This window comes from Schistocerca americana, chromosome 7, assembly GCF_021461395.2.
Source record: "Schistocerca americana isolate TAMUIC-IGC-003095 chromosome 7, iqSchAmer2.1, whole genome shotgun sequence".
Lineage (NCBI taxonomy): Eukaryota > Metazoa > Arthropoda > Insecta > Orthoptera > Acrididae > Schistocerca > Schistocerca americana.
This window is the reverse complement of record NC_060125.1, coordinates 91,212,004-91,232,811: the sequence shown is the minus strand read 5'-3', so window position 1 is coordinate 91,232,811 and position 20,808 is coordinate 91,212,004. Positions and strand designations below refer to the sequence as shown.

Below are 20,808 nucleotides of genomic sequence, written 5' to 3'. Positions count from 1 at the left end.
CTAATGTGGGACATATAGGCTTTATAGTAGTAGTGCAGGCACAGGGAGGATGGCTTTGCTCCAGGCTCTCATCTTAGGATACAGTCTTGTCGTTGGTACACCACTCGCGGTCCAGTGGACGAGACTACAGCAGGCCAAAGTTTTCTGGAAATGAATCAGTGTCTGTTGAGGTCAACAATACCAGAAGTATTTTTTTGCTTGCTGTTTGATCATAATCTAGAGAGCTTTCAAATGTGCACAAGTTTTAGCCAACTTATTTTGAGCGTGGAGACAGCATTCACAATGGGAATCCATTCTAATTAAAACCAGCGTATGTGTTTCCCAACATTGCACAAAATAGAGAAAATGGAAGCACAGACAGATAAAAATTAAAACTTTTCTGAGCAATTAAAATTATGATAAAAAGGAAAGTAATATGCACTAGGTAGAGATGTTTTCCTAAGACAAACACAAACATCAATAAAGCCCATCTTAAAGGGAGTAATGTTTCCCATAAATTTGCTCGGCGATGCTCTAACCTATTGGCTAGCAGGGAGCAGTGACAGCCTGTTACTCGCATGCCGAATCTCTCAATTTTTAGCGCGGCAATTAGCAGGCTCGCTAGACTGTGCAAACGCCAGTGTGCACAAGCTGGGTGCTCACCGATATTTCTGAAACAATGTGAAGGAAACTATTCGATAAAAAAAACTGATCCGGCCTGATTCAAAAAACTGATTCAGCCTGATTCTTCAGCTTCATGATGAACTGCCTACGTTTTCGTTATTGATCATCGTTACTGCGATATTTCGATATTAATTAAGCTATTGCATAGAATTCGAATAGTTTTAAATGAAAATAGAGGTCGCTATGAGTTTGAGTTTGCTGCATGTTAGATCATACATTGATGTGTAATAAATGTAGGCAATGTACTTGATTATTCTTTAAAACTTGGAAGAGGATATATTCTTCTTCAATCTCGAAAAAATTACTTGTATATATTGCTTGTGCAAACAAACGATAAAACCAGAATGAACTGTTCCTCTCATAAACAGTTTGAGATATCAGACCGAAATTTTGGAAAATGACATTAGTCAAGGAGGACGGCATTTTACTGTATGGTTAATATGGTAAATTTCCTTACATGCAAGTAATTTCACATTTTTCCAATAAAATAATTTTAATGGCCATTGAAGGAGATGAAATGAGAGTTGTGTGCTTTTTAGTGGCATAAATGAAGAAATGACACACTTTTATTGAGAACAGGCTTTTTCACAAACTGGTGAGGTCTTGCCCTCAGAATGTTAATGAAGCAAATGTTTGTAAACTGCTGTGTTTTGGCAGTAGAAACAAGTATTAATATGGCAGCAAGAGAAGTAAGGTATTAATCGAAATTTATCACTGACAACACTTTTCTGAAGGAAGAAAAGAAGGGAACAAGTAGCCTGAGGAAAATAATCCACTTCTATTGCAGTTGTGGCTGAATACTATACACATTGTATTTTTAATAATGAATGGCTGGGTCTGAAACTTGCCAAATGATTTTATTTCTATATCTCTATGATTTGAGAAATTTGAAAACAATTCACAGCACATAGCATAACATTTGTCAGTTACTATCCTTATACAGAGTGGAGAACTCCACTTTATCCCCCCAGATATTGTTTACTTCATCAGATACTGATAATGTGTTTTCACCTTTATGGGCAGTAGACAGTATTCTGCAAATTGAATTGTTGTCACGTTTCTCAGATTATCAAGTTACAGAAATAGAATTCTTTGTAAAGTTTCAGTCCCTGCTATTCGTTATGAAAAGTACACTTGGCTGTGGGGTTCTTCCAAATTTCCGACAGAACTGGCGATTTACTTTCCCCAGACTCCTCCTCCTCCTCCTCCTCCTCCTCCTCCTCCTCCTCCTCCTCCTCCTCCTCCGCTCCCCCCTCCACCCCCCCTTTGTCATCAGTTTTAAGTAATAGCTCAATGTTGGTGTTGCTCCGATAATGTTTGCTTTTCTCTCCACAACACAGCAAAATTTACAAAGATTCATTTTAGTGACATTCTTGCACGGTTGACATTGGGATGTAACTCTGAAACAGTGTATTTTTAAACTAACAACTGAGGACAAGACAAGTCAGTAGTTCATGAAAATGCCACTTCTCGGTACAAAAATAAATGTGTAATTTCTTCACTTACATTATTGAAAAACCCACAGCAATTCTCGATTCATCGCCTATCAACAGCCTGTCGAAAATAACATTAACCGATTCAAATAGCCTGTAGCCACTTGCATGTCATGGTAGATAAGGATGTTTCACAGTTTAGCCATATGGGAAAATACTCCACTCTTTGCACGCTGTTATTTGCGAAAGTTCGGTTTTGGTACTTCAAATTATTTATGAGATATGAGGGACGCTATGAATATTTCATTCTTGCTTCACCATTTATGTGTACGAGCAGAATGGAGTGCTATTTTACCTGATGAAAACGCAATCGTCAGTACAACTGCAGGTTTTTTACCTGCTCCAAGAGGAGAATGAGAACATGTAAAATATCATTTGTGTGTGTGAATTCCTAAGGGACCAAACTGCTGAAGTCATCGGTCCAAAATATCAGTTCACTTTATTACAAGAGAGATATGGAGATTTCCTTAACTTTGCGTCATCCATTTCCACAGCAATGTTCTGAGTATTTACAACTGTTTCTGAATCTTAAAAGTATCGCTAGATACAGACAATTTTTTTCGGGACTGTTCACTTGAAAAGTGATTGACAGTGTTAACAGTTAAAGTGCAGCAAAGACATAATAAATGCAGGTGCCCCGTCTAAGAAAATACTTTCGCCGTAATCGTTGATCACGAAATGGGATGAGCGTTGTTCTGCTCGGCCTTATATCGGCATCTCGGTGGGGTGGCACTGCGAAGCTAAGAGGATGTTGTAACGTCTACGCTCGGGCGTACGTTAACTCTTTAAAGCCTGTACTATGGTAAGTTGACGGGCTTCACCTTATAAGAAAGGATTTTGGTAAATATGTTGACCGCGTGTACCTGAATGGAGGCAAAATCAGACTTACACCCACTCAGTAACAACAATGATACGTCAAGCAAGTCTAAAGTGCAACTACACATTAGGACGGGCAAGAAACATACACAGCAGATGCTACCAATTGTTAATAATACGGTCGCCAGCCTAATTAGGCATTAAGTGAGTTTTTTCCTTGTACAAGTGGATGTACGTACAAGCATAACAACACGTAGTAATACTGCATTATATGGTAAATTTTAGAACCAGAAAAATCTACTGAACTAATATTTTCCCTTTCTGTACTAATTTGGACAAGTTATAAATACACAACATTATACTATAATGATTACTACAAACTGCGTTTTGTCTATTGATCCGACTGAAATCGGGCATAGGTTACCCTAGAAATAGCACTTTTGAAACACACATACAATGTCAGTTTTAAGAAGGGTAAAACACTGATAAATTTAGGTTTTATATTGACTTTAACTTTGCTGGTCAAATCAGTTCAGTACACTTCAGAATTTAAATGAATAGAAAAGAAAAGGGGGGGGGGGGGGGACCCTGAAACTGTAATTGTCACTGTATTGAAATTCTTTGACTATTGAACTCATTAAGCACTGAAGGTTTCCAATATATGAATTACTACTCTTTTTGTCTTATTTCTTGCTTATTTAACTACCATTATTTTTGTCTGAAATTAATTATACTTCATTACTAAACCAATTTCAATATTATCTTCCAACTTTGTCAGACCTATGGCGAGGCGCACAGCACACGTACAATCACAGCTATGGCTCTTGATGTATCGGCACTTTGCTTCTTCTTAGCGTCGCAATCCTTTTCCATTTCGTGCCTATGGAATATAGCCATGCTGTATAGTTGTCGGAAACAGCACATCCGAGGCTCAATGAAATCACATTTTCCAGGAGAGCCTCCTCGATCCAGAGCGTGTTTCTCAGACCGATGCCCAACTCCGACTACGACTGCTGAGCCCGTTATGCCGCACCGCGCCCGTGTGCATTTTCCCGCGCTCGCCTGCCATCCACCTTTTACCGCTCCCCTACAGACAGGGTTTTCACCAAAGGTTTTGCATTCCACATATCCTAATACATTGCCTACGTATGGACCAGGCGCACAATTGCAATTTTAAACATGTTACAATAGATTCAACATGGGTTACACTTCAATTCTGTTATAGCATTGCTTGAAATTTGACATAAATATTAATATTCACATCGAAAGTTGCTTACAGTTTCTTTAACATAATGACACGAAAAGAAAAAGAAATGAAATCAAAACATTGCTTACACTAATTTATCGAAAATCAGAAGAAAAAATTATTATATGTACAGTTGTTGTTACAATGTGACTTCTTCAGCGCCTTCCGTTCATCTTTGTCGTATGCAGTAAGACATCGTTATCTTATGTGGTATCGATGCACGGTGCCGACTTCGTTATGGCACTGTGATATTTGGAAGATACCGCATGTGTAATACATACAATCCATTTTCTTGTGATTGGAGATAGATGTGGACCTCCTTCCCAGCTTCAGGGATAATTCAGTATATTTGACGAAAGAAATGTCAGACTTTTGCTGCAATCGTTTGTAGAAATAACTCTTAAGGCGACAGATGAAAATTTGTGGTGGCCCAGGATTCAAACTCGCATTTCCTGCCTTAAGCGAGCAGTCGCCTAAACTGCCTCAGCCATGTGAGCAAGTCCCCCATCTCTGTATGCTGCACATACATTAACAGAGTAGTGTCTCCATGTCCATCATTCCTCTTCGCTTGTAGCCCTACTTTATTGCCACAAGAGATCAGACATTATTATGCATTTGCACTGAAAGATTGGTGTGCCATCAGAAACACACATAATATGAATAAGCTGTCCTTTCAGACACGACGCATCTCGTGGTCGTGCGGTAGCGTTCTCGCTTCCCACGCCCGGGTTCCCGGGTTCGATTCCCGGCGGGGTCAGGGATTTTCTCTGCCTCGTGATGGCTGGGTGTTGTGTGATGTCCTTAGGTTAGTTTGGTTTAAGTAGTTCTAAGTTCTAGGGGACTGATGACCTAAGATGTTAAGTCCCATAGTGCTCAGAGCCATTTCAGACACGAATGTCTGAGAGAACGGATACCTTACCTGTATAATAATTCAGTATGTTAGTTGCCTTTCGTATGCAGCAGTGTATGATCTAACATTACATGAAACACAAACTAACAACCACCCCTGTTTCTCATTGCAAACTATTCAAATTTCGTGCTGTACCGCAATTAATGTTGACAAACCACAGTAACTATGACCATTAACAAAATGACACCCAGGTCATGGTGAAGCTGACGAATCAAACTGTTAGTTAAATGAGAATCTTTTTACCGAACAGTTTATTTAAAATTGTTTGAGAGAAATGTAGAGCAGCCAATGCGCATTTGGCATTCTCCCTTGTCCCACGGCTTATATCTACATCTACATGATTACTCTGCATTCACAGTAAAGTGCCTGGCAGAGGGTTCAATAAACCACCTTCAAGCTGTATTTCTACCGTTCCACTCTCGATTGGCGCGCGGGCAAAACGAGCTCTTAAATTTTTTCTGTGCGAGCTCTGATTTCTCTTACTTTATCGTGATGATCATTTGTCCCTATGTAGGTGTGTGCCAAGAGAATGTTTTCGCAATCGGAGGAGAAAACGGGCGATCGAAATTTCATGAGAAGATCCAGTCGCAACGAAAAACGCCTTTGTTTTAATGATTGCCCCCTCCAATTCACGTATCATGTCTGTGGCACTATCTCCCGCACTTCGCGATAGTACAAAACGAGCCGTCATTCTTTGAACTTTTTCGATGTCATCCTTCAGTCGCACCTGATGCGGAGCCACCAGCACACAGCAATACTACAAAATAGGGCGGACAAGCGTGGTGTAAGTAGTCTCTATAGTAGACCTGTTGCACCTTCCGAGTGTTCTGCCAATGAATCTATCCGCAACATTATCTATGTGATCGTTCCAATTTATGTTATTTGTAATTGTAGTCCCTAAGTATTTAGTTGAATTTACAGCCTTCAGATTTGTGTGACTTATCACGTAATCGAAATTTAGCGGATTTCTTTAAGTACTCATGTGCATAACTTCACACTTTCCTTTATTCAGGGTCAATTGCCACTTTTCGCACCATACAGATATCTTATCTAAATCGTTTTGCAATTCGTTCTGGTCATCTAATGACTTTACAAGACGGTAAATGACAGCATCATCTGCAAACAATCTAATAGGGCTACTCAGATTGTATCCTATGTCGTTAATATAGATCAGCAACGATAGAAGGCCTATAACACTTCTTTGGGGAACGCTGAATAATACTTCTGTTTTACTCGATGACTTTCTGTCTATTACTATGAATTGTGACCTTTCTGATTGGAAATCACGAATCCAGTCACACAACTGAGGCGACACTCCATAGGCACACACAGTTTGGCCAGAAGACGCTTGTGAGGAACAGTATCGAAAGCCTTCTGGAAATTTAAAAATATGGAATTAATTTGACACCCCCTGTCGATAGCACTCATTACTTCATGAGCATAAAGAGCTAGTTGTGTTTCACAAGAATGATGGTAATGATGGTTAACCAGCATCCTCACTGGTACTTGGTCTTGTGGCCTTGCAGGCTGTTAAGTCAGGTGCCAAACAGAACTCGTGATTGGCCTGTGCAGGTAGCACTCAGGAACCTTGAAAGGGAAACACCACTGGATCTGACAAACTGGCTATTGGCTTCTGTCTCAGGTTCTTCGGCCGACGTTCATCTATTGATTTTACTGACGTTTTGCCAGCACGAGTGGCTGGCATTGTGAAAGCTTCACCTTCCATTGCTGGTGGTGAAGTGGAGGGTGAAGCTTTGACAATGCCAGCCATTGCTGGTGGTGAAGTGGAGGGTGAAGCTTTGACAATGCCAGCCATTGCTGGTGGTGAACTGGAGGGTGAAGCTTTGACAATGCCAGCCACTCATGCTGGCGAAACATCAGTATAATCATTAGATGAACGTCAGCCGGAGAACCTGAGACAGGAGCCAATAGGCAGTTTGTCAACAAGTGGCCATGAAAGCCTTAACAATTTTGTACCACTGGGTCTGTGACACAAAATATGTGGAGGTCGTTACAGGGAACCCAGTGGAACCTGCTTATGCATCAACAAGTAGCACACAGCAAATCTTACTTCTTGTGAGAGGGAATTGTGTGATTAAGGTGCAAATTGTCCTCACATTATTTCCCTAACTACTTTGTGACAGTTTCCTCAGTTGCCCATTCTGCCAACACTTACTTAATCCATACAATACAGCTAATGATTATTTGTTGTTCGAAGAGGTTAACATACGTATTTTGTACATGTTGTACCAGTTTCTTGGGTAGTTTTTGTTGAGTGAATACTATCAATACTACAGTTTTTAAAATAAATTTAAAGCCATTAGCAACATTCACTAACATCTACATTTTTATTGTTCTGTAATATTATTTTATATCTAACTTTCTGTTGTAGCATACATTTTCAGTGACTGACATATACCTTGAGAAACAAGGAGTAAAATAAACTTTGATTAAGCAAGAATTATTAACAGTTAAATAGTTAATTCAAAAGTGAAGCAAAATTTCATAATCTATCTACTGTTGTCTACTATCATTGAATATCATAGTCTGTTAATTACTTGCTATCCTCAACACTTCAAATTTTGAAAGGCACAGAACAGTCTGATGGTGCTTGTCCAAGTAGAAACTTTAAGTAAAGTGATACGAACAGTGTTACATAAATGAATGAGTCAACATTTAGGTAGTGAGAGAAGGAGGGTGGAAACTGTTCTAGATTTCAGAAACTTTTTGAAATGCTCTTCAGTATGATGAATGTAATAGTTGGATGTTGATTCTGTTTGGAGACATTTAGAATAAAAACATTACTTAGATATGATGGACAAGATCTCTTACTTATTTGTAACACATTTTCATATTATAGGTTTCCAGGAATTGGGTTGCTGAAGATGAGCCACTTGACACCCCAATACAATTTCATCGTCCTGACATAGAAAGAGTATCAGCAGGTACGTCAGTATCCATCGACATGTACTACATTCAGAGAAAGTTTAAGCTTACCATTTTTTTCTTATTTTCGGGCCTAGAATAGTTCAAGTAATAGAAATACATTAACTTTACAACCAACAATAGAAAACTATAATACTACCCATGTACCAGAATGTATTAATTTCCTTGCTGTAGCAAGTTATTATAGAATTCTATTGCTACTGATTCACAAATATTTTCATTTTTACAAAGTCTACTTTTTTTAATTCGTAGTAACTTTTAGTAAAATTTAAGTGTCTATGTACCTGTATCCATTAAACTGTGTGTCATGGATTGCTTAATTAATTTAGATTGTTAGGTGTTTTCCATACCTTTTATCCATCCCTTTTAATTATTCTAAGTTTGTTTCTAAATTTGACCACTTCTGCAATATTATATATACCAACAGTGTAGTGAAAGGACATTTCTCAGGAATGGATAGATGAGTTTTACACAGATTATATGTTAAAGATAATGGTTTTATGGCTGAAAGTAACACAGTTTCTGCTATTAATATTTGGTTTTAATGAAACATTCCTTCGCAGCTTCATTTGGAAGTCGTGGGCTTTGATACTTCAATACCTTCCCTTATAATGCAATTTCCATTGTGAATCCTAAAATTATTATATCTCCACTGGACTTTCAGTGAAGTATGATGAATTTTGGCCACAGAAATATCTTTTTGGGATTTAATTAACAAAAAATCTATGGAAATTCACATAGCAGAAAATTAGATGAACTGTAATACTGTATACAAGTTGCATAATATATGAAACTCCACCATCTCTATGATTTGCTCTGAATGAAGAGGAAAAAATATGCCAATGCCCATGGTGAGCAGGAACCATAAGGACAGCAGAGTTCCACAGTTCCATCAGCAACAGCACTACTCACCAAGTAGGGTGATCATTCTGTCACCACACTCTTAATGTATGCATTGAGCACACAGATGGGAGAGTGTTAATAAACTGCAGGTGGGGAGAGTCGATCGGTCTTTGGTGGCTCACCTGAGAATGACTGGCAGGTGCCCAGTTAAAATATCAAGGAGTATAGCAAATGATGACCAATGGCAAACCCAAAACCTCTTTGAACATCCAGTTCTGATTTCTTCTACATACACATCTTTCCTTATATTAGCTATCAAGTGCAAGGTGTAAAGTCAGGTGTAAAACTCTGCATAAATCGTTCAGGACATGAAATGTAGGTGCCAGGCATTGGTTGCCTACCTTATGCTCTTTGCCTTTCATGAAATAAATAATTGGGTCTTCATTACCATAAAAAAATATGATATGCAACATATGAAACCCACATCTTTAACACTTAATTATTTTGTTCCACAGAACAAGCTACATTCTGTTTTGTACTCCATTGTGAAATTATGAGGTCTTGTGGGATCAGATACAAATGTGCAACGTGCAGTGTGTACACTGCCGTATGAGTAAAGCTATTTCTGTTCTGAAATCAAGCTTTGTCATTTGTGTATTGGTAAAATGAAGAGTTCTCAGTTGGTATATATTCCAGCATGGGTTAACTTCCCAACCTTTTTACTTCAAGTAGAAAATATTTGACAGTGACATACAGTTGTATATTGTATTTCCTTTGAGCTTTGTCATAACCTGTAACACATACTGTGAACTCACAACCTGCAGTTGTCATATACTATAAATTATTATGTCAGGGCATTCTGCATTGTGTGCTTGCACTTTGATGGAACAGTGAACAATATATTAAACTGGAGCATAACTATACAGTAATGTAATCTGCTGTGGCCACCACAGTTGTCTTTGTGGAGTGATATAATTATAATTTTTCTTCTTCTTCTTCTTCTTCTTCTTCTTCTTCTTCTTCTCTACTTCATTTCAATCTTCTTCTTCTTCTTCTTCTGCACTTCCAGGTCTAGGGAAAATGCCTAAGACATGTTGTAAGTAAACTTCATGCATCTGTTATTGAGAATATGTTATCTAAAAACTTCAAAACATTTTTTCTGATGTTGGTTAAGGGATTGTTATGCATGATTGTGTGACATTGAACACACAGAAAAAGGAGGAATGGTAAGTAATGTATGAATTCATGGTCCCACAGGGATATGGCTGAATAAAATGTTCTCAGACTTCCAGACATGTGAAGTAGTTACATGTCCACAGACTGTTGGCTGAGTGCTCCTCAGCCATTGTCAAGTTGTAACTGACTGTCATGTGGTTGCTGCCATCATTCTTATCTAGCTGTCATACTGGCTGTGACATCGCTGGTACTTGGTGCAGCGCCTATAAGGCAATGTGACAGCCACACCTTCATTAACCTTGTGATGGCTGGATTCTGTGCTGTTCTCAACTGCAGATCTCTGTATTTGTTAGTGGTGTTGTCAGATATTTTGATATATATAGCTTTTTAAAATTACCAGTACCCCATTATGGTGATACTGGTGGTTTTGAATTCAGTTTTATGTCCAATGTCCACAGCATGTTCAGCTACCAATATGATTGATTAGTCCACTCACTCAGACATTCGATAGCACAGAGATTAGTCTGTACACACACACACGCACCCTGTCTTTTTTTTATGATAGTTGCTGGCCCAGCTGGATAGTGCTCCCGGGGGGAGGAGGGGGGGGGGATGAAACATTTGTTGTATGGCTAAATGAGTGAAACAGTGGAAGAGTTCTTGGAATGCTTTTATATCTTCCATAACCACATAAGGTGTGCAACGGACATTGCAGAAGACTGTACCCTTCCTAGAGGTCCTCACCTTTAAATTCCCAATTAGTGTATCATCCGTAGGGTAAGCAGAAAACAAACTCACATGGATATGTATTTGTACATGTTCATCCACTGCCCACCGGGCCCAAAAATGCTCCTATATGGACTGTAGTTAAGAAGGCATCTTTGATGCTAACTTCCCACATGGACAGAACTATCTACAAAACATGTTCTATGAGAATGGTTACTACAACAAACAAATATCGTCAAAAATATAGGGAGGAATGTGCAAGCAGAACACTGCCAAGGAGGAGAATAAAAAGTTTGCATTTTGGTCACTGTATAGTTCAGTGATAAAGAAGCTATAGTTCAGTGATAAAGGAGCTAAGACAGACCCTGCAGAGACATAACATCAAATCAGTCTACAAGCTTCCGACTAAAATACACCAATTCCTGAGGTGTTGAGAGGTAAAGTCAGCTGAGATCTTATATTTAGAAAATACCATGCAAGTGCGGGGGATACTATACAAGACAGATCATGCACTTGATAGAACACCACCAGATGTAACATGAGAGGCCACAGTCACACTATCCAGTTCACTCAGACCCCAAGTGGAGACGGATCCACTTGGTGCTACATCACAGAGGGCATTGGATCCCTGCATTTGGCACTGAACTCGGGAGATACCTGCTTGCTCTCCAATATATCCTCACATTCTGCTGCCCTCCTGAACTTCACATCACCTGAGAATCATGTTACCCTCAAAATTTTCCCCATCGGTAGAATTTTTTTCTTTAGGTAGAATTTCGTGATTTACTAAATTGTTTGATGTATTTCTTTTCTTCATTTTTAATCTCCTTTATTTCCTCTTTTCAGTTATTCTCTCTCCCCCACCTGTTGTTACTGTTTTCTTTTGTTTTTAATTCCACTATCAACTCCACTTCTCATTTCTCTACCTATTAGTCCATTTTTAATTTTCACTCCATCCTTTATCATCTTACCAGTGTATATTTTTTGACTTCGTAGTCTGTATGTCATCACCTTCATCTAAACGTACATCATCCTTGGGTAGGTGGCTCCTTAGAAGAAGAAGAAGAATATGTACCCTCTGAAATGTTGCAGACACACAGTGAATTGATACATTGGGGACCCCAAGAACATTTTATTGCACCATCATGCTAAGAAAACATTCATATGCATATTCTTATATGTGATGAGTAGTTATGCTGATGAACACACAGTCACATTATAAAATGAATAAAATTGCACCCCAGGTGTCAGAAGATATGTGCTTTATGACCCCTGTGACATTTTGCACTTTCAGTGTGTGATATGGTTAATGGTCATTTTAGATTTAGACTTTCCGTGCTGATGTTAGTGAAAAATTCAATTTTCCTTCACCCATTTTGTGTAATGGTTCCAGGATCTGCCTTAATCTGTACTAACATTTCATTCTGTATTGCAACTGACACGTTGCTCTGATACCTTATGCATCCATCCTATGTCTAAAACTAGTTCTCACACTAGCTGTTTCACAAATTTATTGGTTAATAGTGAAAATGAAACCTTGAACAGTAAAACTCAAGAGAAAATCTTGTCCCCCTGCAGGTCTGGGGGTAAGAATAGGCCTGCGGTATTCCTGCCTGTCATAAGAGGTGACTAAAAGGAGTCTCACACGTTTGGGCCTTTATGTGATGGTCCCCTGTCGGGTTTGACCTCCATATTTCAAAATTCTTCTGAAGAGTGAGCCAGTTGGGGAGGGGGCCTTACAAGGTGCATTGTGCATTAGATCTTTAGCCCACTTTCTTGTCGTTGCATTGCAGTCCCGCTCCCTCTCCAGCTCATGGGCGTGGATACATTCCTGGGTGCAGTTTCCGCCATCCACTATTCTGTGTCACTTTCTTCACTGACGACAACCATGGACTACATGTCACCTGATACCCAGCACGGTAGCCAGTCCGTTGTGGTGGGGTCGCCATGTATGCTGACAACACAGGGATCGCTCTGCTGATGCCTGCACCGTTAACTCCCCACGTATGCCAAGGAGTAGATGCCTGTCTCCTTGGGGCATCGGGCATCCTGGCAATGGCCATCTTGCCAGGTGGCCCTTGCTGTTGCTGGATGGGGTGTCCGTGGGGAGGGCCCTTGGCCGGAGTGGGTGGCATCAGGGCAGATGACATGCAGTGAAGTGTGGCACATCTTCTCTTGCTGGTGGCCAACCACCAGTAGTCTGTAAGTGTTCGAAGGCTCAGTTTAATGCAACCATGTATGACCCCAAATCGTTCCCCTCCCTGGCCACACCATGGGAGGAACGAAAGGCTATGAATTACAGTGAGACGTATTCACCCCGGTATCTAGTCTGTATGAGAGCTGATGGGGAATCCTTTGTGTCCATGAAGCCTCAGTGCTTTGTAGAGCATTTAGAGGACAAGTTTGGGGAAGTGGAGGGCATGTCAAAAATGCGGTCTGGGTCAGTCTTGATAAAAACAGCATCCTCTGCCCAGTCACAAGCATTACTTTCTTGTAAGAAGCTGGGGGATGTTTCTGTTACTATCATGTCCTATAAAACCTTAAATATGGTCCAGGGCATTATCTTCCAAAAGAATCTTCTTTTACAGTCTGATGACGAGCTGCGCGCCAACTTAGAGCGACGTGGTGTCCATTTCATCCGGCACGTCCACCGGGGTCTGAGGGATAATAAGGTTGCCACCGGTGCCTTCATCTTGGCCTTTGAGGGTGACACATTACCTGAGAAGGTGAAGGTGATGGTCTACTGCTGTGATGTCAAGCCATATATCCCGCCCCCGATGTGGTGCTTCAAGTGTTGGAAGTTCTGCCATATGTCTTCCTGCTGTGCTTCCAGCCTCATATGTCGAGATTTTGGTCGTCCGTCCCATCCCAATACTCCATGTGCCCCAACTCCCATCATCTTTGTTAACTAGGGAGAGCAGCATCTCCCTTGCTTGACGGACTGTAGGATTCAACAGAGGGAAAGGAAAATAATGTAATACAAGACCCTGGACCGACTGACCTACAGTGAGGCTAAACGGAAATATGAACGGCACCCAGCTCCATCAATTGCACCAAATACAGTCAGCCCTCAGAGCCGAAAGACCACACCTGCCCCTTGATGGTGTGTGTGTGTGGCGGGGGGGGGGGGGGGGGGGGGCGTCACTTCCCTCCCTGTTGCTCCAGCACCACCTAGCTTGGGAGCAGCAAACCCTCCTCCCCCCCCTCCCCTCCAACCATTGGGGACACCAGTCCCCACTTCTAAGCCGGAGAAGTGTAAGTCTTCTTCGGCTTCTCTCGCTAGGGAGGCGTCCCTTGGATCACTCTCTTCCCAGATTCCTACCAGCAGCACGGCAGATACCCGTCAGTGGCTGAAGAAGCCACAGGTCGCTGGTCGTAGTCCTGGAGACTGAATCAAAGGAGCCCTCCCAGCTAGAGCAACCAAAGAAACAACGCGAGAAATAACAATCAAAGACCTCTAAGACCAAGGAAATTGCGGTGGCACCCACTCCACCGCAACCTACAAGCTCTGCGTCTTAGGATGAGGTGGAGATTCTGGCGTCCACTGAGGACCTAGATCTCGCCAGTCCCTCAGACACGATGGATGTCGCTCCCGTAGGTGGCAGCAGGTGACCCAGTGGCGTAATCTGCCTCCTCAGTCCCTTCACGCCTTTCTCGGCCATGGACAGTGTCATCCTCCAGTGGAATTGCAGCGGTTTTTTCCACCATCTTCCTGAGCTCCGACAACTTCTCAGCCTTCACCCTGTCCTCTGCATTGCTCTTCAGGAAACTTGGTTTCCGGCAATGCAAACCCCAGCCCTCCATGGCTATCGGGGTTGTTATAAGAACCGGGCAGCTTATGAGAGGGTATCTGGTGGTGTCTGCATCTACGTCCTTAACTCTCTTAACACCTTTAGAGGCTGTCGCTGTTCGGTTGTGGACACCTCAGGCAGTTACTGTCTGCAGTCTCTATCTTTCACTGGATGGTGATGTCCCGCAGCATGTCCTGGCTGCGCTGATAGCCCAATTGCCACCATCTTTTCTGTTACTGGGCAACTTCAACGCCCATAACCCTCTGTGGGGTGGATCAGTGACAACAGGCCGAAGCAGCATGGTTGAGCAAGTGTTGGCACAGCTCGACCTTTCTCTTTTAATTAATGGTGCCTTCACACATTTCAGTGTGGTACATGACATGTACTCAGCCTTCGACCTTTCGATCTGCAGCCCTAGCCTATTACCATCTGTCCAATGGAGTGTGCATGATGACTTGTGCGGTAGTGACCACTTTCCGATCTTTCTGTCCCTGCCACAGCATCACTCTTCCGGGCACCCCTGCAGATGGGCTATGAATAAGGCTGACTGGGACTTGTTCACCTCCTTTGCCAGTATTGAGCCTCTATCCAGTGACGCCATTGATGCGGTGGTTCACTTGGTCACAACCGGCATCGTTACTACCACAGAATCTGCAATTCCCTGTTCTTCTGGGTCCCCTCGGCAGAGGACTGTGCCTTGGTGCTCGCCCCAGATCGCTAAGGTGATTAAAGATCACAGGCAGGCCATCCAGCATCATAAGTGGCATCCGTCATTGGAACACCTCATTGCCTTCAAACAGCTCCGTGCACGAGCCCGCTGCCTCATTCGCCGACGCAAGCAGGAGTACTGGGAAACGTATGTCTTCACCGTTGGCCTCCGTACCTCTCCATCGCAGGTTTGGGCCAAGATCAGGCGACTCTATTGCTTTTGGACCCCCAACAGCTTACCTGCGCTTTCACTGAATGGAGCAGTTTGTACTGACTCGGACACAATTGCAAACCGCTTAGCAGAGCATTTTGCTCAGAGTTCCACTTCTGCAAATTACCCGCTGGCCTTCCGCTCATTGATAGAGTGGTTGGAACGTTGGAGCCTTTCATTTCACATGCACCACTCTGAATCGTACAAATCTCTGTTCAGTGAGTGGGAATTCCAAAGTGCCCTAGCCGCTTGCCCAGATACAGCTCCTGGACCAGATCGTATCCACTGTCAGATGCTCACACACCTCTCGGTAGACTTCTAGCGACGCCTCCTCGACCTTTTCAACTGTATCTAGGTCGAGGTGAGTTCCCATCTCAGTGGCGGGAAAGCGTCATAATCCCTGTGTTGAAACCTGCAAGAATCCACTGGAGATGGACAGCTACCGCCCCATTAGCCTCACCAACATTCTTTGCAAGTTGCTCGAACGCATGGTGAGCCAGAGGTTGAGTTGGGTACTTGAGTCTCCGAGCCTTCTGGCTGCATCTCAGATTGGGTTTGGTAAGGACCACTCTGCCACCGACAACCTGGTCTGCCTGGAGTCTGCCATCCATACGGCCTTTGCCTGCCGTCAGCATCTGGTTCCCATCTGTTATCCAGAAGGCATATGATACAACATGGCGACATCACATCCTCGCCACACTTGGGGTCTTCAGGGCCATCTTCCGATTTTCATACAAAATTTTCTGTCGCTTCGTTCCTTCCGCATGCAAGTAGCAGCCTCCTATAGTTCGTCCCGAGTTCAGGAGAATGGGGTCCCACAAGGATCTGTCTTGAGTGTCTGCCTCATTTTAGTTGCAATTAATGAGTTCGCTGCAGTGGTGTGAACGTCTGTCTCTGCTTCCTTGTATGCTGATGACTTCTGCCTATACTATAGCTCCACTGGCATTGCAGCTGCTGAACGGCAGCTGCAGGGCGCTGTCTTGGGCTGTAGCACATGGCTTTCAGTTTTCAGCTGCCAAGACCTGCGTTATGCATTTCTGCTGGTGTCACAGTGTTCACCCTCACCACGGCTTCATCTTGATGGTGAACCTCTTGCCGTGGTGGAGAAACATTGGTTTTTGGGATTGGTTTTCGATACCCGGTTGACTTGGCTGCCTCATATTCAGCAGCTTAAACAAGCATGCTGGTGGCATCTTAACACTCTTCATTGCTTGAGTCACACCAGCTGGGGTGCCGATCGGTCTATCCTCCTACGACTGTATCAGCCATTAATTCAGTCCCATACAGATTATGGGAGCCTGGCTTATGGTTTGACAACACCTTCCGCATTGCAATTGCTTGACCCCATCCTTCGCAGCAGTATTCGATTCGCCACTGGAGCTTTCAGGACAAGCCCTGTCAACAGCATACTTGTGGAGGATGGTGTCCCTCCATTGCGGATCTGGCACTTATGCTGCACATGTTTGTAGCTTGCTCAAGCATCCCAATTACTGTCTGCTGTTCCCCAACTCGGTCATCCATCTTCCAGAATGGCGGCCCCTGTCAGAGTGTATGATCGCAGTTTGCGTCCAGGCTCTTCTCTCTGGGCTTGAGGTTTTCCCTCTTCCACCTCTTTTCCGCGCCCCTCTACATATACCCCCATGATGTGTGCCCTGTCTATGCCTTTGGCTTGATCTGGCACAGGGCCCAAAGGACTCAGTCCCTCATGAGGCTCTCTGCCGCCACTTTCTTTCAATGCTTGTCATGTTTCAAGGCTCTGACGTGGTCTGTACCGACAGTTCGATGATGGCTGGTCGAGTTGGTTATGCTCTTACTCTGGGGGATCATTATGAACAATGCTCATTGCCAGCTGGCTGCAGTGTTTTCACTGCAGAGCTGGTCGCCATCTCTCGCGCCCTAGAGCATATCCACTCCTGCTCAGGTGAGTCCTTCGTTACCTGTAGTGACTCCCTGAGGGGCTTACAAGCTATTGACCAGTGCTTTCCTCGCTCTCGTCTGGTGATGGCTACCCAGGAGCCAACCATACTCTTGCCCGTTGCGGCCACTCCGTCGTTCTTCTGTGGACCCCGGGTCATGTCGGCATCCCAGGTAATGAACGTGTTGTCACGCTGGCCAAACAGGCTGTTGGTGCACCAGCTTTGGCGATTATCCTTTCGGCGAGTTATCTCAGGTCGGTTTTGCGGCAGAAGGTACTTGGTACCTGGGGTGATGAATGGCACACCCTGCCTTCGCTCAACAAACTTCGGGCCATCAAGGAGACTACTGATGCGTGGCACTCCTCCTTGCGGGTTTCTCGCAAGGACTCTGTTGTCCTCTGCCAGCTGTGCATTGGCCACACATGGTTGATGGTCATCTCTTGCGCCATGAGGACCCACCTCTCTGTTGCTGTGGATCATTGTTGACAGTGCTCCACATCTTGTTGGCCTGTCCATTTTTAACTATGCTCAGGCAAACATTTGCGCTGCCTGATATGCTCCCTGCACTTTTATCGGATGACGCCGCAATGGCAGACTTAGTTTTGAGTTTCATTCGTGCAGGGGGCTTTTATCGCTCAATCTAAGGGTTCATGTCCTTTTTTATGTTGAGTCTGGCCTTTGGCCTCCGGTTTTAGATAGTGGTTTTTAGTGTGTTTCTTAGTGGTTGGCTTTTACTTTTTTGTTTTCATGGTCAGCCAACCACTGTCACACTCTGTGTGATTTTAATTCCTTTTGTCTGGTCTCTGTCTGTGTCTTTCTTGTCCTGTGTCATCCCTTGTCATCTCTGTTGTTTGTTTTTATTCTTTGTGGGTGTTTAAAGTTTGTGGAAAAGGGGACCGATGGCCCTTGTGGTCTAGTCCCTTCAGTCCCACAAACCAACCAACCAACCAACAAAGAGAAAATCTTGATTCATGAAGCCCTATCATTTAAAATGCATTGAATGAGCTATGGTGTGTATCTGCAATTCATTAAATGTTTACAGATTCATTTCACTGTTCATTGTTTGATCCACTGCTTAACTGACAGGAAGTTGTAGCTGGCTGGAAAGGAGTAATTACACTCAGCAAAAACAAGATGATTCATCCATGGCTGTGGAGAGGTCTAGCATTAACCTGCGATACTGTGTATAGTGCGGGCAAGCTCGGTGTATTCCTGATAATGAGGGCATAACTACAGTGGTGTTTGAGAGAGGTAGCAATTCAGGCACTCGGGGCAAATGAAATATGAAGAAGTAACAATATCCTTTCATAGGCAGTATTATTTTCCTTTTCTTACATGCAATACATAATTGTTGGGAATAAACATACAGCATCTGTGCCAAAATTTTGTGCTTATCTATGAAAGTATCTTAGCTGTAACATGCAAATAGCTAAAAATGTCTGCCAGTTTCTGTCACTAATAAAATTATGTTGCCTAATGAACACCTTGGCTTTATTTCATGTGTACATATGATGATCTTCAGAAATGTTTTAAGTAACAATGTTTTTAACTGCCATTATGTTTACATTTTTCAGGTCATCCCAGGCATGAAATGACATCTTCATCAAGTATTGACTCAGTATTTAAGTTCCTAGAAGAACGGTATAGAGCAGTCAAGAAAAAAGATGAGCTGTAAAACAGTTACTTCTGAACACTGACTGAAGCATTTATAAGGCTTATGAACTTTTTTGTGCTCACTGATCTGTTCAGTGATTTTATAGAGAAACAATTTACAATCATATTCATACTCTTTGTGAAAAGAACAAAGTTTTTCATGTTTGTGTTCAATCCCTCATTTAAATTCTATTGCTAAAATTTTAAAAAAATAGACGGAAAACTATTTTATACATTGACATTTTATTATGTTATAATCTTAATAATACCTGATTTATTTTTACATAATAATTGACAAGCTATTATAAAATGTATGTGCCTTAATAATATGTTCGTATGTGAAAAATAAAGTTATATAAAGTGAAGTGAAGGAACAAAGTTGTTGTTGTTGCGCGCGGGTGTGTGTGTGTGTGTGTGTGTGTGTGTGTGTGTGTGTGTGTGTGTGTGTGTGTGTGTGTGTGTGAGAGAGAGAGAGAGAGAGAGAGAGCCACCCTCTTCCCAATCTGTCTCAATTATTTCCTATTTTCTCTCTTGTAAAAGGAACTTGTGATGAGGTTATGCTCATTATTTAACTTTGTGTTTTACTACTGACAGCATTGGCAGTGGTATGCGTTGAAAGCAATAACTGGTGAGCCCATGAGTGTTGACTGTAAGAAAACAGTTATGACATTAGTACTCAAGTGTCATTTTGTGATTTAAAACATTTGTATATCTGTGTGTTAGTTGTTTTGCTTCTGTTTTTACGGTGCCAAACAGTGTGCTGGTTTTCACTTGATAGCAGCATCCAATGCTGGCACTACAACAGAGTAAAAATAGCAACATGCTTGGCGGATGAACAGTGTTCTGTTGTTCAATTTCTGTGGAGTGAAGATGCGAAACTTATTCATTAAAGAATGAAGTTCTAGTTGAGTCGACATTAGAAGATCCCAACAGCCAGGAGTGAAGGCATTGTCATAGAGATGTTTATAAAATCACGTAAAGTGATTGGCTGAGGTAGTATTGTTAAGTTGCTGTGTCCAGCCCACTGCAACTCCCAGAATAAACTAACACTGACTCGACGGTAGTACGTTAATGCCTGCTTGTCACAACAGTGAGTCTATAACTGCACCTGGAAGTCCATAAATGGTTTGTAGCTGATGTCCTCATCTGTACTGGGGATGTGACACCAGAAAGCTCTACAGGCTAAACCATTGGGATGGAAAACTTCACAGAGTGACACTGAATGATGGTATGAAACTGAATGCCTCATTGTCAAATACTGACACTGATAGGTGGAAGTCATTTCATTGCGGACTTGAGGGCAGGAAGTTAAACACTGCAATCACTGGCTGTTACGGTCACTGCACGAAACATTGATTCAATCGTGATCCGATGGATGTGTAAGGAGACCACACCTTTGTTTCTCTTCTGGTTGACAGGGGGAAGGTCACCACACAATTTCCCTCAAAGGATGCTCTCTGTCTTTTTACAGTTGCCATCCAGATGCAGCTAGTAGAGTTTACTTTATTTTACAACATTTCTTTATGATGAAGCAGGCAAGGTATAAATTCATACTTCCAAGCAAGTACAAAGCATATATAGGTGTGTCTGGGATTGTACTATAATTACATGATGTATATGTCTGATTTGTGAAGTACAATTTTCAGCAATTATTTCAGTAAAATCTTTCATAATTAACAATTTGGTGAAAATATGGCCAAACTAAGGAGA

At 42.3% G+C, this 20,808-nt stretch overlaps 1 protein-coding gene across 1 annotated transcript in view; it reads left to right on the top strand.

The window, feature by feature from the left end:
• The window catches only part of LOC124622212 (FAM172 family protein homolog CG10038), a 268,879-nt gene extending 249,455 nt beyond the window's left edge, over positions 1–19,424 (top strand). The window contains exons 7-8 of the mRNA XM_047147859.1: positions 7,989–8,073; positions 19,020–19,424. Of these exons, the coding sequence (XP_047003815.1) occupies positions 7,989–8,073; positions 19,020–19,120 (186 nt within the window). The 3' untranslated portion in view covers positions 19,121–19,424. The remainder of the gene's footprint in view (positions 1–7,988; positions 8,074–19,019) is intronic.
• The last annotated feature ends 1,384 nt before the right edge of the window (positions 19,425–20,808 follow it).